Here is a 19,893-nt window from a genome sequence, read left to right on the forward strand (position 1 = left end):
GATCCGTGTCTTGAACCCTTCACCTCCCACATCTTTTGCCAGGTCCACATCTCTTTCATGATTTCTTGATTGGCTCTGTTGTGAATCCTGTGAAGTCAGGCACACCCCATCTAGACTGTTTTCTCCAGCAGGAATGTACTGTTTGGGGCTTGGTGGCTTTCACAGCTTTTTGTATAACAGCAACGGCATCTTCCGTGGTGTGAGCCTTTCAGACCTTCATGATCAATCGGATTCTCCTCCACAGCACTGACAGTCCTTTCTGTAGTGTACTGTGTATAATGAGCCTTAAAGTTCCTTGTGAACCCCCCAATCTAGAGGCTGAGTTAGAGATGTTGTGTTTGGGGGCAAGTAGAACACTTCGATGCCCTTGTGCGTTAAACTCATGGGGCTCTGGTCCAACATCAAAAGAACTTTAAAAGGCAGTCCCTTACCAGCAAGGTGCTTTCTGACTTCGGGGACAAAGCATCAATGAAACTAGTTCAGAAAAAGCATACTCGTTGTCCAGGCCTTCTTGTTGTGCAACCAAAAGACAGGCAGTTGGTGTGTACCTTTCCCTTCAGGGCTTGTTATCAGCTTTGTAGATACGAGTAGCCCTGATCATAAACCCGTTGCTGAACCCAAGTTCATGTGCCTGATGTACAGTGAGGCTAACCAAATGACAACATCAAAGTTTGGAGCAGAGAAAGATTTATGGAAAGGGCCATGCAAGAACGGGCAGCTTGTGCTCAAAAGACACGGACTCCTTGACGGTTTTCAGAGGAGAGATTTTAAAGGCAAAATTGGGTGTGAGGGCAGCAGCAGGTGTGACTTTCTTCTGGTTGGTTGGTGGTGAGATAACAGAGAGGCGCTCCAGGATTCCTGTGCTCAGCCTGAAGTTACCATCCTCCCCTGGGTGGGGGCCTTGGTTCCTGTAAAAGAACTCAATGGAAGTATCAGATTGTTATGTCTGTCCACCGGGGAGGAACCACGACTCTGCTTTATTGCTTCACTATTGTTTCTTGACTGTTTTCCTTTGTTTCTGCATTCCCTCCCTTTCCTAACTAGTAACTGTTTGAATCTGCCCTTTGGAACTCAGGGAAGGTCTAGGAGGCTGAAGCCTTTTTCCTACAAACTAGAAACGGGGGACGTGGAAAGACTTTTGTAGCCAGGAGAGCCCCCCAGGTTCCCGCTCCGTTTCAAACCCAGCTGCATTTGCACAAAGCAGTAGAATCAGCCTACCCCTTCCTGCCTTAAATCTCGGTGCTCTTTCTGTTCCTTACTAATAAATGTCCTTTGTGGCGTTTTTTTCCAAAATAGAGTGCTTTCATCTGCATTAAAAGTCTGTTTAGACAGATGTATCTCCTTTCTCCTCGATGATTTTCTTAATGGCATCTGGGACCTGACTGCTGCCTCTGGTTCAGCAGAAGCTGCTTCTCCTGTTATCTTGACATTTTTTAAAGCCAAACTTCCTTCTAAAATTATCAAACCTTCCTTTGCTGGCATTAAATTCTCCAACTTCACCTTCCTTTGGCTTTAAGTTGTCATATCATGTCTTTGTTTTTCTCTAATCATATTGGAATCCACAGGTATGCCTTTCTTATACCAATCCTGCACCCACATCCTGCATTTTCAATATGAGCTAAAAAGTTACTTTGCAAAAAGTGCAATATTTTCACATCTGCTGGTGTAGTTGCAGCAACTGCTTCACAAATTTCCTTTTCTTTTCTTTCTTTCTTTTTTTTTTTTTACAATGGTCCTTAAGGTGAATTTATTTGTCTTGAAATGGTAGACGACCACTGCAGACCTCCATCTGTGGAACAGAGCAAGCAATTCAACTTTTTCCTGTAATATCATGACTTGTCTCTGCTTCTTGGGAACACTTCCAGCATCACTAGTGAAACTTTGTATGGGTCCCATGGTGTGATTCAAGGTTTATGGCAATGGACTAAACAATGAAAAATACGCAAGAACCTAAAGAGACCACTTTTTACCGTGATGTGCAATTTACCAGAGAGAGGAACTGCTCACTGGAGATCATGAGCATCACATGGTGTTTTAAGCAGGTACTGGCAGTACTTGAGCTCATCACAATAGCAGCAGGAGGTGGTTATGAAATTACTACAGTATGACAGTGTGTATGACAGTCAATTTTATGCAGCTGTGATTTAGCATCTCATCTTTACATCTGTTTACATTTCTCCCAACTGCACATGGTGCCACATTCAGTATGTAAGTGTTCATGTGCCTAAGTTTTGATAAGTTTCAACTTTTCATAATAGATTTATGTTTATTTTATGGTAGTAAGTGATAAAATAGACTAGTATCTACATATATTTTATGTGTTCATGCACACTTTACTTTTTCTTAATTTCTTAGATATTTCTAGGCTATATAGTTCCTCTGTGGGTTTTTTCAAATAGTCATAAATCTCCAAAAAATTGCCTAATATATCTATTGAACAAAATCCATGTATAAGTGGACCTGTGCAGTTCAGACCCGTGTTGTTCAAGGGTCAACAGGATATATACAATGGAGTATTATTTAACCATAAAAAAGAAATAAATCCTGCCACTTGTGACAACATAGATACACTTTGAGGGCGTTATGCTACATGACGTAAGTCAGGAAAATTCTGTATAATCTAATCTCACTTATACGTAGAATCTAAAAAGAAAACCTCATAGAAACAGAGAACAGATTGGTGTCTGCCAGAGGTGGGGTTAGGAGGTGGGAGATATATGTGAAGGTGGTCAAAAGGTACAAACTTCCTGCTCTAACATAAATAAGTTCTGGGGATATAATGTACAAGATGGTGACTATAGTTACCAATACAGATTTCCCCACTACCTCAAAGTAGAGCATTCCTGTGGAATCTCTGTAAGCTGAAATGATGTAAAGTGAAGAAGCTATTACCTTAGGACACATCTTGATGACAGATACACAGAATAAACAGATAACGTACAGATGCTCATAGACACAGTTCAAAGCTCTGGCAGCTTGATGCCAAGATGCTGAGTATAGTTTCCAGGGTAAGAGCTTGTCAGGGCCCCTCTCCTTGCTTGGGGTTCAAGCTGCCTCTGTAAGAGTTCGCCACAAAACATACTCTGAATGCTGTTTTTGCTTTTCACCTTTTTTCGTAAAAGCAAAAATCCTCTTCAGATTTCTTTCAGTTAGTGAAAACAGGTACTAACGTAGGTCTTTTATAAAAGGGAAGTGGTGCAAAGCGAACTTTCGGAAAGTGGGAGGTACCTGTAGTCTTTTATATATTTGAAAGTTGCTAAGAGAGTAGATCTTAAAAGTTCTCATCACAAGAAATAAATGTTGTAACTCAGTGAGTTGATAGATGTTAACGAAACTTTTGTGGTAATCGTTATCACTATATATATATATATATATATATGTCTACTCATTCTGTTGTACACCTGAAACGAATACAATGTTATATGTCAACAATATCTCAATAAAACTGAAGGGTAAAAACTCTCAAAACTCAATAAAATACCCCAATTGTAAAAGACTTGATTTGGGCAAAAGATGTGAACAGACACACTACTAAAGAATATGTAAGATGTCATATAAGCACCTGAAAGGATGTTCCAAATCATTAGGAAAATGCAAGTTAAAACCACAGTGAGATATACTACATCTATAAGAATGGCTAAAATTAAATATTTTCATCATACCGAGCGCTGGTGAGGACGTGGCAGACTGGAATTGCCACATACACTGCCAACAGGAATACTAAGTGATGCAACCTCTTTGGCGAACAGTTCACACTTTCTGAAAAAGTTACACAGACACCTCCCACATGACCGAGGTATTCTAGTCCTTGGTATTTACTCAAGAAAAATGAAAGCGTATGTCCATACCGTGACTTTTATACAAATGTTCATAGCAGCTCTGTTTGTAAGCTCACCAAAGTAGAAACAGTCCAAAGTCTACCAACAGGGGGAAGAATTTAAACACTGCGTTGTATCTGTGCAATAGATTACCACTCAGCAATTTAAAGGAATGCGCTACTGATATAGGCGTACCTTGTTTTACTGCCTTTTGCTATGCTGTACTTCACAGATACTGCATTTTTTATAAATTGAAGGGCTGTGACAACCCTGCCTCGAGCCAGTCTAGGAGCGCAATTTTTCCAACACCATTTGCTCCCTTCGTGTCTTTGTGCCACGTTTTGGCAATTCTCACAATACTTCAAACTTTTTTTATTACTATTGTATTTGTTATGGTGATCTGCAATCAGAGATCTTTGGTGTTACTACTACAATTCACTGAAGGCTGGTGACGGTTAGCAGTTTTTAGCAAGAATGTATTTTTTAATTAAGGTACATACAGTTTTCTTAGATATAATGCCGTTGCACACTGAGACTACAATATAGTGTAAACATAACTTTTGTATGCACTGGAGAACCATAAAGAAGAAAAAATGGCTTTTATACAAATAATCAGTTCCCCAGTTGCGCTGGCCTCATTTCAAATGCCTAATAGCTGCTTGCAGCTAGTGACTACCATATTGGACAGCACAGATTAGGAAAGTTTCCATCACTGCAGAACGTTCCCTTGGACAACACTGCTCTGAGTACCTCTGCTCCTGATTTATAGTAAGACTTTGCCTTCTATGAAATTATAGTCCCTACATACTTTCCTGTTGGCCACTTTTCCTTGGTTACATTTCATTTTGTTGTAAGATGAATGCGTATGTCTTTTTAGGGTGTGCGCGTTATCAACAGCATTGTCTTTACTTTGCTTTACAGTTGTTTTTTCAGCAATGACATTCAAGACTATTACAAATCAAGAGCTGCCTGTGATCAAATGCTTTTTAATCAACCATAGGAACAATGATTCATCAGTGGGGACATCGACATCGAATCCCATGGTAAAGTAATATTAAAATTACAACTTTAGCTATTTTCTCTAGAGACCATACTTTGTAAGCTATTGAGACCTGCCATGGCTTATGGGCCTTTCTGTTTGGTATTTAAGTATACGATGCACTCATATCTGGTGCAGATGAGGATCTATGCTCATTCCTGGCACTTTATTCCATCAAGAGTCAGGTTCATTTTGGGTTTGGATTCAGGAAGGGCACTGACGGTCAGAATGAATAAGAAACAAGAATTTCCCTTTCTCCTTCAAAAGAAGCCAGGCTTCTCACTCAAATCTAAATCCCTTATTTCCAACTGCCTCCTGGATATAGATAAATAGATTTCCCATTTGTTCATTAAAATCCACCTCTATGATTTTTATTTCTATTTCCCCAAACTTGCTGCTATTCTCGTTTTTATTGATTTCTGTTCGTGGCCCTGTCCAGTTCCTAGGCTTGACAGCTCAGTGCCGTCGTGGGCTGCTTCCTCTCCCTGCCTTCACGTTCGGTCAGTTACCAAGTCTTATCAATTTTCTTTCTTGACTAGTCCTCATATAATCACCTCATGTGCTCCAGTCTCGCTGCCACTTCCCTAATCCAAGCCCTCATTAACTCCCTCCCGGTCACAATAATATCGTAAGTGACTTCTTCCTTCTACAGTTCGGCTCAGGTTGGGCTGCCAGGCTGTTCTTCCTGAAGCACAGCTACATCCTGTGCAGCCTGGCTTGGACTCCTCTCTGCTTAAAACTGACATGCAAACTGCACACTGTAATCTTGCCCCAGCTCCTTCAAGTTCCAGCCTTGTTTTTTCATTACTCTTCTCCTTCATGGTATTCATCTAATGGAGCCTAGATATTTACTCCAATGAAGGAAGCCTAAATGATAGATAACTGAAAATACGTGAAGTCTCTATACAACAAAAAGTGAACATAAAGTAGGCAATTCCATGCACATTATCCAGTTAAGGATTCACACAAATATACAGTCACTCTGTTTTGTTTTATGTGAGTGTAATACATAGACGCGTAACGTGATGCCCTGGGCTCCCACTTCCCCCCCAGAATCAGAGGTATTAAAAATATTCTCAAATTTTAAACAGCGTGAAATAAGTTTCAATAACAGCATTCTACATGAATATAAAACTCCTGATTTATTCATCATTAATACATGATTTTTTTTATGTCAGAAGCATGGTTAGTTTTAATCTTTTTTAACAGATATTGGTGTTGTAAAACATTGGGTTATTAATAATTAAGGCTTTTTGCATATACAATATTTCAGTATGGACAGAAGTTTTTTAACATTATTTGCTATGATTTTTTTAAACCTTTAGTGTCTTTTCAATGTGAGAAAATAGCTGCACATATTTAAGTGTTTTCTTATAAAATATCATCTTAAAAACGTAACTTTGAAGGGTCATGGTTTCTAGTGTTAAGCCCTGCATTTTTTTTTTCATGTAACATAAATTGATATGCAGCACTCACGACTGTGTTAAGACCTGGTAATTCTTAAACAACATCAGACAGCCATGCAAACCCTCACTGTGGCAGAGCCGAGCTTCCACCTTCCTGATATGGAAGCCGCTCCTTATGGATGTTTTTCCACTTTGGTGTGAAGTGGCTTGTTAGGGTGTCGATGGCTTTTAAAAAAAAAAATGGCTTTGATTTCTTCTACCATTTACAGTTCTCAGATGAGACATCTTTCTAAAAATCCTATAGTTCAGGTGTGTTTTGAAGAACGAAGCACTCTTTTGTAGAAGCAACTCCATCCTTGGCTGTATTACAGAATATCCTGGAACCAAAATGAGAGGATTTTATTGTTTTCACAATGGTAGAGCTCATGCCTAGCATGCACAAGGTCCTGGGTTCAATCCCCGGCACCTCCGTTAAAAAAAAGCAACCTAATAACCACCCCCTGCAAAAAAGCCATGCATTGGCAGTAAATTCACATTGCTTCATCTATGACACAGGCGTCAGAATCCCCAGAAGACCTGGAGTGTGCCTTAAGGCCCGAGAGCGCAGGGGCAGTCTACGAAGCAGCCACCGTGGAGGTGGACATGTCTGTGTCCATCACACTGCGAGTGCTCGTCACCACCCCAGGGAACATTTCCTGTCTCTGGGTCTTTAAACAGACCCAGACCCTCAACTGCCAGCCACACTTCGATTTACAAAACAGGTGAGAGGCGGGGATGTGCAACCATGAGGATTTGGGGAAAGATACTTTATTGCTATACAAGTGCTTTCTTGTTTCATTTAGAGTTTATTTTCAAATTTCTGTACATGTCCCTTGTAACTCTTATCTGCAGTGAAATAATGAACCAAAAATATACTTAGAGCATGAATATGTGACATTTTATAGTGGTTAAAAACCTGTAAGATGTACAACACAGAAAGGGAACCCTAATGTCAACTGTGGACTTTAGTTGATATCAGTATTGGTTCATCAGTTGTAATAAACACACCACACCTTTGCAAGATGTTAATAAGAGAACTCGGTGAGCGTGGGTGGGAGAGAAGGAAGGGGAGGGTGTATGTGGGATCTCTCTGAGCTTCCTGATTTTTCTATAAACTAAAATTGCTCTAGAAAATAGTCTATTAATTTAAAAAATGATATATAGATATATTTAGGGCCTGAGAAATCAGTGAAAGCTGGCAAAATGTAAAATAGTGAAAAGAATATTTGGAATTTTAAAGATGGCTTGTTTTCTTTTTTTAAATTTAATCATAGTGAATTTACAATGTGTTAATTTCTGGTGTGCAGTTATACATTTTTATATATTCTTTGTCATATTCTTTTTTAATATAGGTTAATATAAGATACTGAATATAGTTCCCTGTGCTGTGCAGGAGGATCTGCCTGTTCATCTGTTTTATATGTAGTAGTTAGTATATGCAAATCCCAAAGATGGATTGTTTTCTAATTGGATTTTGTCTTAGATAAAAAGTTAGAAAGTTTTCATTCCATTTTAGTTGCAGTAGCAAGGAGCTTACCAGTTGAAGCAGTAAGACGCTTCATGCTGGGTGATGCTTGGAGAAGAACATTTGTCTTTACCTATTTTGTTCCCCAGTATGATGAGCAGAAATCGCAAGGATGTGTGATATCCGTGAGACATTTTAGTATGAAGTTAATCTGTGTGTGTAGAACATTGGTCTCATGATCCAGAAAGATGTCTGAGCCAAGGTTTATAGGTTGACATCCAAGCCTGTATCTAACCCTGTGCTGACCACTGCCCCCTGCTGTCCCTGTCCTCTCACGAGACCAGGTAGGGCAGGGAGCAAGGGGCACCTGCCATTTAAATGCCCACTTAATGATTCTAAGGGCCTTTGTTTTCTAATTTTTGGGGGTCTTCTGGTGCCCCAAAGCTGTAGAAGAGGCACTATCTCTAGAACAATGCAGGCAGTGGCCCCCAGGGGCCTAAAGGGGGGTTCCAGGCCACTTGACTGAGGGGTCCATCTCTGTGACTGACTTGTACCAAGTATTTGCATTTGTTTCTTTAAGGTCAAACCAACTTTTATGTAATTTTCAGGACAGGAGCAGCTACAATTCTGAAGTTTGGTTCTAAATCTTGGAGCACATTCATTTTCCTTTCCTCTTTTGAGAGCATACTACTCACTTCTGTTTTTTGGTTACTTTTTTCTTGGGGTTAAACCAAAACACTCTCCTGTTAAGCATTTTGGCTTAAAGAAATGTTCTGGTAATCTTATTAAAACTTGATGCCACAATAGTTCTTGTTGGATTGAGAACAAAAAGTAAAGTAAAAAAAGTAGGGTTCTTTTTACTCTGCTGAGAGTTTGCCTTTTTTGGTTCTAGGACAGACAGCCAAAGTCAGAGGTCTTATGTAGATTAGTTAACTTAGTATCAAAATATTTTTAACAACTTTTCCACACTTAAGAGTTATAGAAATTAAATCCAGACTCAGACTCATAGCCAGAAAGATTGCACACTAAGTTTTGATGCCCAGGAGCTCACCAGTGGCCCTGTGAAAGTGAAGTGTTCACAGGGAGAAAGCATATCACCAAAATACCTGCATAAGCAGGTACTTTGTATTTCTTACTAGTATTTCTTACTAGTTTACTGCCTATGTGAATGCAGGCACAGTGCTCTGGAACCATGCTGCTTGGAGTTCTAGAGCAGGGCTGCTCCAATACTGTGTGCACTTGGATTGGCTGGGGATCTTGTTGAACTGCAGATTCTGATTCAGTAGATGTGGGTAGGACCTGAGATTCTGCATTTCTGTCCATTCCCAGCAGATGCCACACCTTGAGCAGTAACATCTAAAGGTCAGAAAGTGTCCATTTAAATTCAACAGACTGCTAGATAGAATTTAAGCTTTAACGAGAATAGATATCACCAAACATACACCAGTGTTGTTTCTTTGAAGAGAATGCTTCCAGCCAAATTTATCCTTAGCAAGTATCTGAAAAGTTAGAAATACTCACATTGAGTATGCAGCTCTCTTTGGATCTATGTGATATGTCAGTGTGATTACCTGATAGGAAGATGTATTGTGTCAGATTTTGCTTGAATTCTTTCCTCTAGAGAGAGAGAGAGAGAGGCACAAAACGAGCTGTTCTTTATCTCAATGTATCTTGCTTGTACCAGAATCTGGTTCTGCAAATGGGGAACCAAGGGTGGGGACCAGGTGGCTGGGGAAACACGGCTGTGGAGAGAGCTTGGTTGTGGAAGCAAGTGGTCCACTGCTGCCGATGAGGGCGACCCAACCACCTGTGGATTTTTTGTGGGAGTTTTTCCATCAGGGGGCTCAGGCAGCAGGAGGTGATGGCGCTCACTCCCCAGAGAGAACTGGTTAAAGGTCAAGGTCCAACTGACAAGGCCCAGGCTGCATGCTGAGCACAAGACAGGAGCTCCCTCCCGCCACCACAGTCAGAGATGGACCAGCAGAGACACCCAGCCGCCTTCTGACTCAGGGTGAAATTGGATAGTTTTCGTTTCACGCAAAATTTTCCAAAGTAACCAGTTCTCTTTCTTGTGTTTCAGAGGAGTTGTTTCCATGGTCATTTTGAAAATGACAGAAAACCAAGCTGGAGAATACCTACTTTTTATTCAGGCTGAAGCTACCAATTACACAGTATTGTTTACAGTGAGTATAAGAAGTAAGTGCCTTTTGCTTCCAGGTATTCTCAATATTCCAGGCCCAAAGCTTTCCCCAGTTGCTGCAGACACATAAGCCAGGTTTTCCTCCATGTGTAGTTGAATTAACTGAAGTCACGTCAACCACCCCCACGCCTGCTGAGACTCTGATGTGCCCCATGGATGTCAGAGTGAGCGCTTCTAAGAATCTGGGGTGTCCTCTATTTTCGGGCTCCCCACCTTTTTCAGTGACAGATGGATGATGACAGGCAAGAAATGGAAAACATTTTGACCTTGGTGTCAGAATAAGACCTGAGTTCTTATTCTGGATCTGACAGGACCACCTTTGTTTGGCACATCCCGTAATTCTTTCTGAGCCTCAATTTTCCAATCTGTAAAACGGGGGTGAAAATAAACACCTCCCAGGATAGCAAGATCTTAGCACCATCCAACAGAGGCCTCTGAGGGTGAGAACGTGCCTGCTTGGCAGCCGCTGGCCACGTGTGGCCTTTGAAAACTTGAAATGTGGCCAGTGTGTCTGGGGACCAAATTTTCGTTTTATTTAATTTTTGCAAATTAAAAATCAAATTTGAATAACTACGTGTCCCTGATGTGTTCATATAAATGCCAGATCGCTGCGCAGAGCGTCAGGAGCAATGCAGACATTCTCACCCAGGCAGGCCGTGGTGCAGGTGGCGGGACCCCCGCCTGCCCGTCTCCTGGCTTCTGCTGGTTTCCGCCCAGTTACGCGCAGGCCCAGTGGCTGCCCGGACTCGATCCCAAGCCCGCTGATTGCTTTATCTCAGGGTCAAATGAGGACTGGAGGTGGGGGCATTCAAATAGGCCCCAGTGCTGGCGGGGGCCAGGGCAGGGCCCCGGAAACTCTGGGTTTATGCCATTTTAAATCAAGCCCGCCGGCTACACCTTGGCACGACCTGCCAGGCCCACTCCCTTCCTTGTCAGCGCCTCGAAGTGACAGCGGCGGGTCGGTGCAGCCCGCAGAGGGCCCGGGCTCGGGGTCAGCACGGCTCCCGTTTGCGGAGGGTGTTCTGCGCGCAGCATCGCAGATAAACGGACGCGCGGAGATAAACGGAGAGGGGTGGAAGTGGGGTCACAGCCAGAGGCCGAGCGTAGCCAGGTCTGCACCTGGCATCACTGCGCTGGGTCTTGAGGTCAGGGCTGCTATCAGCAGAGGACTCCTGGTCACTTAGACTCCCAGGAGTGTCATCTGATGGGGCGGGGGGCGGAGGGGGGACGGGGTAGTGCGTTAGGTTCCAAAGTCAGCCTGTAAGGCAAAACTCAGGCCAAGTCAAAATTGGTCAAAATTTGTCTTGAAAAGTCCTACGATTACTCCAATATTTGTAAGACCAGGGTCCTACAAGGTCAAAAGTCAAGAGGGCCCCCTTCGTTTCTCTTCGATTTTGATCTTATTCCCGGTCCCCTCCCCAGTCCCCGACTCCCTTCTGTGGGACAGTAAGTCCTCACATGGAAAGAGAATGAGATTGTTGCTCTCTTTCTCTCTCTCTCCTTTTTTTTTTTTTTTTTTTTTTGCAAAGTGTTTATATTTGAGTTTGTGTAGAGTAAATGGGCATCTGTTGTCTTTATTATCTTTAGGGTGACTTCTTTTTACTTAAGATTTACAAAGTACAAATATCACAACGATCATTCAATTAAATTGTGACTATTTTTAACACACTGCTGGGTGGTGGGGTTCAAAAACATCAGGTGGGGGAGACGTGGCGACAGTCAACTTGAAAAAGAGGGAAGTCTTTAGTGAACCACACGTTCAGTGTTAACCAGCAGTTTGGCATGATTCCTAAAAAAAGGAGATCTGAACTTTGGCAGCATTCATGAAAATGTAATGTCTGGGTTAAGGAAATTAATGGAAAATTATTATTTTCAGTTCTACATTTTTTTTTCAGGTGACTATTGACAAAACAGAGCAACCAGGAGAGTGAAGAACTTGTGATTCTTTATATTAGGAGCTGCTGAGGGAATTAAGAATGTTTAGCAGAGAGAAGGGACTGTTTTGAGGAGAGAAGGTTGATTTCAGGGAATGCAGGGGAATTTCTCCAGGCATGAGTCAGGAGACCTGGGCTAACTGCTTAAAACACCTTCGATGGTAATGGTCTCCCTTGGCCTATTTGATTTTAAATATTTGAAAGATTTTCATGTGGAAGCAAAGCTACACTTAAAAAATTTTGCACTAGAGGGAAGAATTGGGACCAATGGTCAGAAATTACAGGGAGAGAAAGTATAAACCACCACAAAATGGGAAAAGATGTTTGCAATCACGTGATCAACAAAGGAAGAAGAGTTGTAATAGGTAAAGAACTTATATAAATCAATAAGAAAAAAACTGTAGAAAAGTGAACAAAAGACATGAGCAGGCATTTCACGATTGTCAATCAGCATATTAAGTTAAATCATATTAAATCACTGAGAAATGCAAATTAAGGCCACAATCAGGTATCATTTTAGACCCACCAGATTGTTGAAGACAAATTGTCACTATGTGTAAAGCTGAAGTTCTCATACCATATGAAGCACCTCCACCCCCAGGTGTATTGTTACAGAAACTTACACACTTGGCAGAAGTGTGCAGTGTTCATAGCACCATTGTGGGGATACAAAGCCCTGGAAACATTCCATTTTCTTTCCTCGGCAAGAAAATGGAATCATGAACTGTGATCTGTTCACCAATGGAATCCCACGTGGTGGTAACAAAATGAATTAAGCATAGCCATGTGCAAAACCATGGGTGAATCTTAAAAACATAAAGTTGGATGAAAAACTGAAGTTGTAGAAGACTGCATATTGAGTCATGCCCCGTGTTGAACCTCAAAAACACACAAAACAAACCAATATGTTGTTTAAGGCCACACAGCCATGTGGTGAAAACATTTTTTTAACGGGTGAGAATGATAAACAAATTCAGGTTAATGCGTACCCAGGGTCAAGAGATGGGGAGAAGCACTGAAGTAGATACAAGGGCATTTATTATTCTTCTGGTTATTACATTGACCATCAGTCTGGTATTCGTTTTTATTATCCTGCTTCAAAATTAACCTTCATGTATTATTTTGTGTATATATATATATATATACATATGTATGTGTGTGTGTGTGTGTATATATATATATATATAACGTACTATATACTATTTTAAAACTATATTAAGAAGGAAGACTGACATTTAGCATAGGGAAACTTTCTTTAAAAAAAAAGTTTGCTGAAAAATGGAAGGATCTACTCTGAGAGGTAGTGATCTCCTGTCCCTGAGGGGTTGGGGCAGAAGGAGAGAGTTTACACGTTACACAGGGTGGGGAGTGCAAGGTGGGGAGGTCGGGGAGGGGAGAGGTGTGATGGTCCACCGTGAATGGGAGGCCAAACTAAACCTCTCATTTCTTTTCCAGTTCCAACTCCATCCTACTGTGTTTCTGCATTTCTAAATGGTTGTATTTCTGCTTAGTTCTAGATAAAATTATAGGAGGAAAGTTGGGTCTCACACTAAATAAGGGTGTGTTTTAAACTGTGTTGTTTCTAGTTTTCTCTTTCCTCTGCGTACCAATACTTGTATTTTTACACGGCTTCGCTCCACTTAACTTGTTGTCTTTGAATTATAAAATACACAAAGAAATTAGCTAAGAGAATAAATGCTGAAGTTGGCATTTCAGCCAGAGTTGAATTTAAACACTGGCGAAGAGGCGCTATACTATTATGCATATTTGGAGTGAAGCAGAAGACACTACTATGGTATAAAATATCAACTTTTCTCAACAGTGTAGAGTTCTTTGTTTTGAGGAAGCTGCTAAGACAGTTTTTTTAATATTAAAATGTGAATCGTTTATGATGTTTTAGATACACTGCTTTACACATTAAGGAGACCTTACTTTCGAAAACTGGAAAATCAGGACGCCCTGGTCTGCATCTCCGAGGGCACTCCAGAACCGACTGTGGAGTGGGTGTTCTGCGAGTCCCAGGGTGACAGGTATGACACCTGCAGGGAACCTGCTGTTACACCTTCCTTTCTCGGCCTTTCTCTGATGTAGCTGACATCGGTCTGCATGTGCAGTTTGTCACCATGTCAACAGGAGGCTCTGGCTGTTTACAGAATGGTTTGCATGGACTTCCCAGGGAGGATGGTGGGGTGTTTTCACGAGGAGGCCTTTCGGGACTCCTCGTCTGTCCTGTCACTGACCTCTAGGACCCTCCCTGGATACCACACAACACAAATAAAAGCACTTTTTAAGTTACAGGATTGTCGGCTCTTTAAGTATCTGGTTGGAGAAAAAGAGAGGTATAGATTTCAGTGCATAATTCCCTGTAAGTAAGAAATCTGTGAATAAATGATTGTGATTATTCTGTTTATTCTGGAAGAGCAGTTTAATATGATTGTTTAAGGATGTAGAATCTGCCTGGGTTTGAACCCTGCTTTGCTTATACCTGGGTGGCCTTGGACAAGTTGCTTAACCCCTCTTCACCTCATCAGAAGAATGGGGATGGTAGCCGTCCTTACCTTATAAAATCACTATGAAAAAAAATCAGTAAATAAAATTGCTGTGATGATGAAATGAATTGATACTTGTGAGGCACATAGAACAGTGCCTGGTAGGTAGTAAGGACCATATGAATGTTTACTTTTGTTTTTCACACATGTCATAGCTAGGTGTTTGCAAAGTGAGGGTTCATGCCTTTTGAACTAATTAAAATCAACTAAACAACTTTTATTGAAAAATGGGACTAAAGAAAATGAGAAAAAGTAAAAAAAAAAAATCAGGTTACCAAATGATATGAATGGCATCCCAAATTTTAAAGGCAAATAAAAGTGATTACATGTAGATATATATGTAATATGTGCATAGGAAAAAAATATTGAAAAGCCACACACCGCTAAATACTGACAGTTGTTATCTCTGGCTGCTAGGAATATGGGCAATTTAAAATTCTTTTCTTTGGGTTTTTCTGCATTTCCATAATGCATTTTCTGCATTTCTATAATTTCACAATTATTGTTGTCTTCTAATTAAAAAAAAAACCCTCAAGGAATAATACATAAACAAAGAAAAGATGACACTTGACTAAAGTGATAAAGAGGAGAAAAGTGACCTCAGGCAGATTCCGACAGCCGAATCTGCTCTGGGAAAGGTGATGGTTAGGGAGGCGGGAGGGGGAAGCGGTCCCGCAAATCCGGCTGTGGCCGCTTCCCTCCAGTGACACCGCGCCCCCCTCCTCTCGTAGCTCTGGGGACTCTGGCCTCTCTCCCTCTCACCAGTTGTCCTCTTCAGAGCTTCAGAGCTGCACCTCGTTAAGCAGTATTAAAACCTCATCATGTTTTTCCTTTTCTCCATTTTCTCTTTCTCCCCCCGCCCCCTTTTTCAGTCTCCTCTCAATTCTTCCATTCTTTGTCTTGAAACAACAACAAAAAAGAGGTCACCAAACACAAAACCTTTTAAACTCTTTTATTATGTGATTCCCTCTTGGGTTATTCTCATTGGTTGAGGTGATGAGTGACTGACCCGTTCCCTTACGAGCTCTGGGCTGGCGCCGTAGATTTGGGTTGGTTAACATTTCGACCAGCTGCCGTCTTTGCCCTTGTCCCCAGGCTCTTAAACTCTAGAATCTTTAACTTTGTTCTACTCCTGAGCTTCCGTTTGTAATTTTAAAAGATGTTTAATCAACTGACGTTTATTTCTTTAATTGCAGCTGTAAAGGAGAAAGCTCAGCTGTTGTTACAAAGGAGGAGAGCGTCCTCCATGAGTTATTTGGAACAGACATAAGGTGCTGTGCAAGAAATGAGCTGGGCAGGGAGTGTACCAAGCTCTTTACTATAGGTACGACCATCATATCCTGTCCTTCTGTTTTCAGTGACTGTTCCTTAGCGACCATCTAGGACTAAGTGTCCGTCCTTGGGCCATCGTTCAATTTCAGAAGTTGTATAGTTCCTTCAGGCCATTTCCAGGGCAATATTATGGATTCTGTAAGTCCTGCTCTCCGCCTAAAAGACAAGCCAATCTCTAAAAGACTCTTTTCTTTTGAGATGGGTCGTAAAATTGAGATGACCTTACAATCTCTGTTCTGTGGAATATTCAGGATATATTTTGTGATGTGGGAAAAATCACGTTTTTCTTACCCGGGATGTTTTCATCTCCTAGATCTAAACCAAACTCCTCAGACCACACCACCACAATTATTTCTTAAAGTAGGGGAACCCTTGTGGATAAGGTGCAAAGCAGTTCATGTAAACCACGGATTCGGGCTCACCTGGGAGTTAGAGAACAAAGCACTGGAGAAGGTGAGATGATCAGTTTGCATCCTGAAAATGCAGAAAAGATGAACCAAGAGTCCAGGTGGAAACCATTCAATTCAAACTCTGTTTTATTAAAATCTAGGGCAGCTACTTTGAGATGAGTACCTATTCCACAAACAGAACTATGATACGGATTCTGTTTGCTTTTGTATCATCAGTGGGAAGAAACGACACTGGCTATTACACTTGTTCCTCTTCAGAGCATCCCAGTAAATCAGCTTTGGTCACCATCCTAGGTAATGCTGGCCGCTCGCACAACCTGTGCTCATGTTTTTAGTCGTTTTAGAGTGCAATGTGGGGTACATACTGCAAGTTCTGCTTTCAGCATTATGTTAGTATCAAAAAGTGAGGAAGAAACTGAATGTGGATGAAAATAAGCTGCCCCCTCCCTTCTTTTTCCAGTTAAACCGTGCCCACTTGAATGCCGCTGTCTCACCACGTTGTAGGGTGACCCTCTATGGATTTTTGCCTTCCAGTAGACTGGAAGTTTCCTAAAGACCGGGACAATCCCTTCTTTTCTTGTAGTCCCAGACCTGGCAGAGAGCCAGACAAAATCAGCCCTCAGTAAACACCTGTTCTAAGAACTAACTGGGGGGCGGGGGGAGGGCAGGGAGCAGTGGCTGAACTGGACAGGCACTTAGATGCGTGGAATTCGGGTGGGCTGTGTAGGGTCTGACAATAATCCCAGGTCAAGCGATGTCAGAATAGGTGGCAGCCTTCAGTCATCATGAAGATGCCAAGATGTGAAGTGATTCTCTTATCAGACTGAAAAGGAGGTGTTCCATAAGGAAACCTTGTGATTATCACTGGCTAGACTGTTTTTCATTTGTGCCCTGAGATTATCATCTGTAGGATGTGTCACGGAGAGAGCCGTTCTGGCTGAGGACAGGGGCTTCCAGATTTTGTCAGTGGATCCCTGCTAGATCCCTGTTGGCAAGGCTAGGGGAGCCCTTCAACCCCGTGAACTTGTCTGAAAAATCTATAGCTTTATTTATACGTTTCTTTGGGAAGAGGATCAATTATTTACATCTGATTCTAAGAGGATTCAGGAGCTGAAGTGTTCAGGCTTATAACTGGGGACAAGACTCCTGTGTTTCTTGTTGGACCATCAAATCTGAGTTTTCTTGCATAAAACCAATGAATAAAAATTTATCTTCTCACTCTATTTCCATATGAATCTCATCCTCTAATTTATAAATTCCTCTTCTTTTTTCTGCAGAAAAGGGATTTATTAACGCTTCCAAATCAAATGAAGATTATGAAATTGACCAGTATGAAGAGTTTTGCTTTTCTGTCAGGTTTAAAGCATACCCACAAATCAGATGCTCATGGACCTTCTCTCGAAAATCATTTCCTTGCGAGCAAAGTGGCCTCGATGACGGGTACAGGTGAGCCAGCAAAGCCTGGGACCCATCATTCTTGGCACAACCCTTCTGGTCACCTTCGAGGATAGTTTGGTATTCTAAGTTTGCGTGTTACTACGTTGACACTGAAGGTGAGAAGACAAGCAGCAGATACGAGGGTAACAGTTCTTTAATCAGCTCAGATAGTGTACACCCACCACATGAAAAACGAAAAAAGCTGTGTGTTTGAGGATGGTTCGGTGGCGTTTTCTGAGTCACCAGATAGTTACTTCCTGTTTAACAATATGTGCTATTCGGTACAGCGAATCTCCCTCAGCACGTTTGCAGACAATTGAGGAAGTAAAACCCCTTAAAAACAGGAAAACCTTACCTATACGTGTCTTGATTTAAGTTTTCAAAAAATAAACGCAGAAAGAGCCCAATGGTAAGTGATAAAGGGAAATTTCATTTTCCTGGGGATTTGTACAGCTGCACTCAGGGTTCTTTTCTGGGAGAAATTCTTCATTCTCTCTTTGGAAAACAAAAACCAACTCTTTCTAGTGTTTTCTATGCCTAAGATACCTCTTATCTCTTAAAACTAATCTTATATAACATGGTTTCAAGATAGATTGTGAGCGACTGAGAGGCACCTGTCATCCCCCAAGCCAGGTGACAGTTTACAGTCCGTAGTCAACTGTGTAGGACTCATCTGAGTAAATGTTAACAATGTGGATTCTTGGCTCCCGTTCCAGACATGCTGACCCCCAATTGAGGGATAATGCCCAGATTCTACATTTTTAATGAGAACCTCTGGGGATCCCAATCACCGTTCTGTATCTGTGCTCTGTGGTCCAGTAGCTACCAGCCACATGTGGCTGTTGAGAGCTTGAATTGTGGCTGGTCAAAATGGAGATGTGCTGTAAACTATAAAATGCACACCAGATTTTGAAAACTTAGAATGCAAAAAAGCATGTAAAATATCTCAATAATTTTTATCTTGATTATATGTTAACACAGTAGGATTTTAGATATATTGAGTTAAATAAATCTATTAAATACGGTTTACTCCTTTTTACTCTTTATGTAGCTAACTGGAAACTTTCGAAGTACGTATGTGGCTTGAGTTATATTCCTATTGGACAGCACGGGTCTAGGTGAAGAGTAAGAGTTCAGCCCTTTCCATCTGATTCTTCGCGGTGTTTGTCTCGCGATTACCGCGCTGTTCTTCATACCCCGGAGTGATTTGTAACTGATCCTTGTTTGCATTTTTTAAAAGAGTTGTAATGCAGGGTTTGCATGGAACCGTCTACCCTCTCTCACCGAAACCTCCTGACATGTTCAAAGCATTTGTTTCTCAGGTAGTTAAGAACGCAGCCTTTGGCCTGTGAGCTGATGAACACACAATCCCCTGACTTGGGGTTTCTCAACAGCAGCACCACTGACATCCTGGGCGGGGTAATTCTGGGTTCTGAGGTGTCTCCTGCAAGTGGTGGGAAATTTAACGGCATCCCTGGCCTCCACCCACTGGGTGTCAGTAGCACCACCATCCCCAGTTGTGATAACCAAAAATATCTCCAGACATTGCCACACGTCCCCTGGTGAGGAAAAATGCCTGTGGTTGAGAACCACTGCCTTGGAGGGGTCACACCCTTGTCGTAAGCCCTTATTATCAGACGTTGGAAAGCAGAAGGCCAGGGAGTCGGCACCTCTCTTTCCGGTTGAGTTGACTGCCTGTGTCCAGGATATCAGTGCCGTCACTTTCCCCGTCCTCCTTTGTACTGTGACCCCATGTCAGAGAAGCCCTGAGCACTATGGGGTTCTCTTTTGAACCTGATTCAAAGAGACAGAGGATCCATTCAATTTAGTTCAACAAATACTCCTTTAATATCTTCTTGATGAGCCTGATGCTGTAAGGGGCTACAAGGGTGAATAAAGTACCCCCACCCTCTCAATTATCCAGGCACATTTAAATGCCAGGGGCCACCTGGGAGATCATTGCTACTTGTGCTGGTGACACCTGGCACAATCCTTAAGATTTTCCAGACTCACTGATTAGAGGACCGTGTCTCTGATATACAGGTCTTGGGCCATTCTAGTGGACTAGTTAATCTGGTTTCATTGTGTGATCCCCATCTGCACCCCTGACAGAAGTCATTGCCTTGTAGAGGTAGCCGATGAATAAGTCACAGCAGGTCCTGATTTTGATGGTGTTGTGCACCTCTCATTCCTAATTACCTGGCCATAGAGTTAACCTCTTTGTGTGTCGAATCCCACCAGTGAGTTTATAACCTGCATTAGAA

The 19,893-nt window shown here is 41.8% G+C and overlaps 1 protein-coding gene across 2 annotated transcripts in view; it reads left to right on the plus strand.

Moving 5' to 3' along the window:
• Positions 1-19,893, plus strand: part of FLT3 (fms related receptor tyrosine kinase 3) — a 69,234-nt gene that overhangs the window by 24,370 nt on the left and 24,971 nt on the right. For both annotated transcript variants that reach the window (XM_032496395.1, XM_032496394.1), the window contains exons 2-9: positions 4,740-4,861; positions 6,819-7,024; positions 9,848-9,963; positions 13,802-13,931; positions 15,647-15,774; positions 16,096-16,235; positions 16,333-16,486; positions 17,470-17,638. In XM_032496395.1, the coding sequence (XP_032352286.1) occupies positions 4,754-4,861; positions 6,819-7,024; positions 9,848-9,963; positions 13,802-13,931; positions 15,647-15,774; positions 16,096-16,235; positions 16,333-16,486; positions 17,470-17,638 (1,151 nt within the window). In that variant the 5' untranslated portion in view covers positions 4,740-4,753. The remainder of the gene's footprint in view (positions 1-4,739; positions 4,862-6,818; positions 7,025-9,847; positions 9,964-13,801; positions 13,932-15,646; positions 15,775-16,095; positions 16,236-16,332; positions 16,487-17,469; positions 17,639-19,893) is intronic.

This window comes from Camelus ferus, chromosome 14 (assembly GCF_009834535.1).
Source record: "Camelus ferus isolate YT-003-E chromosome 14, BCGSAC_Cfer_1.0, whole genome shotgun sequence".
NCBI lineage: Eukaryota > Metazoa > Chordata > Mammalia > Artiodactyla > Camelidae > Camelus > Camelus ferus.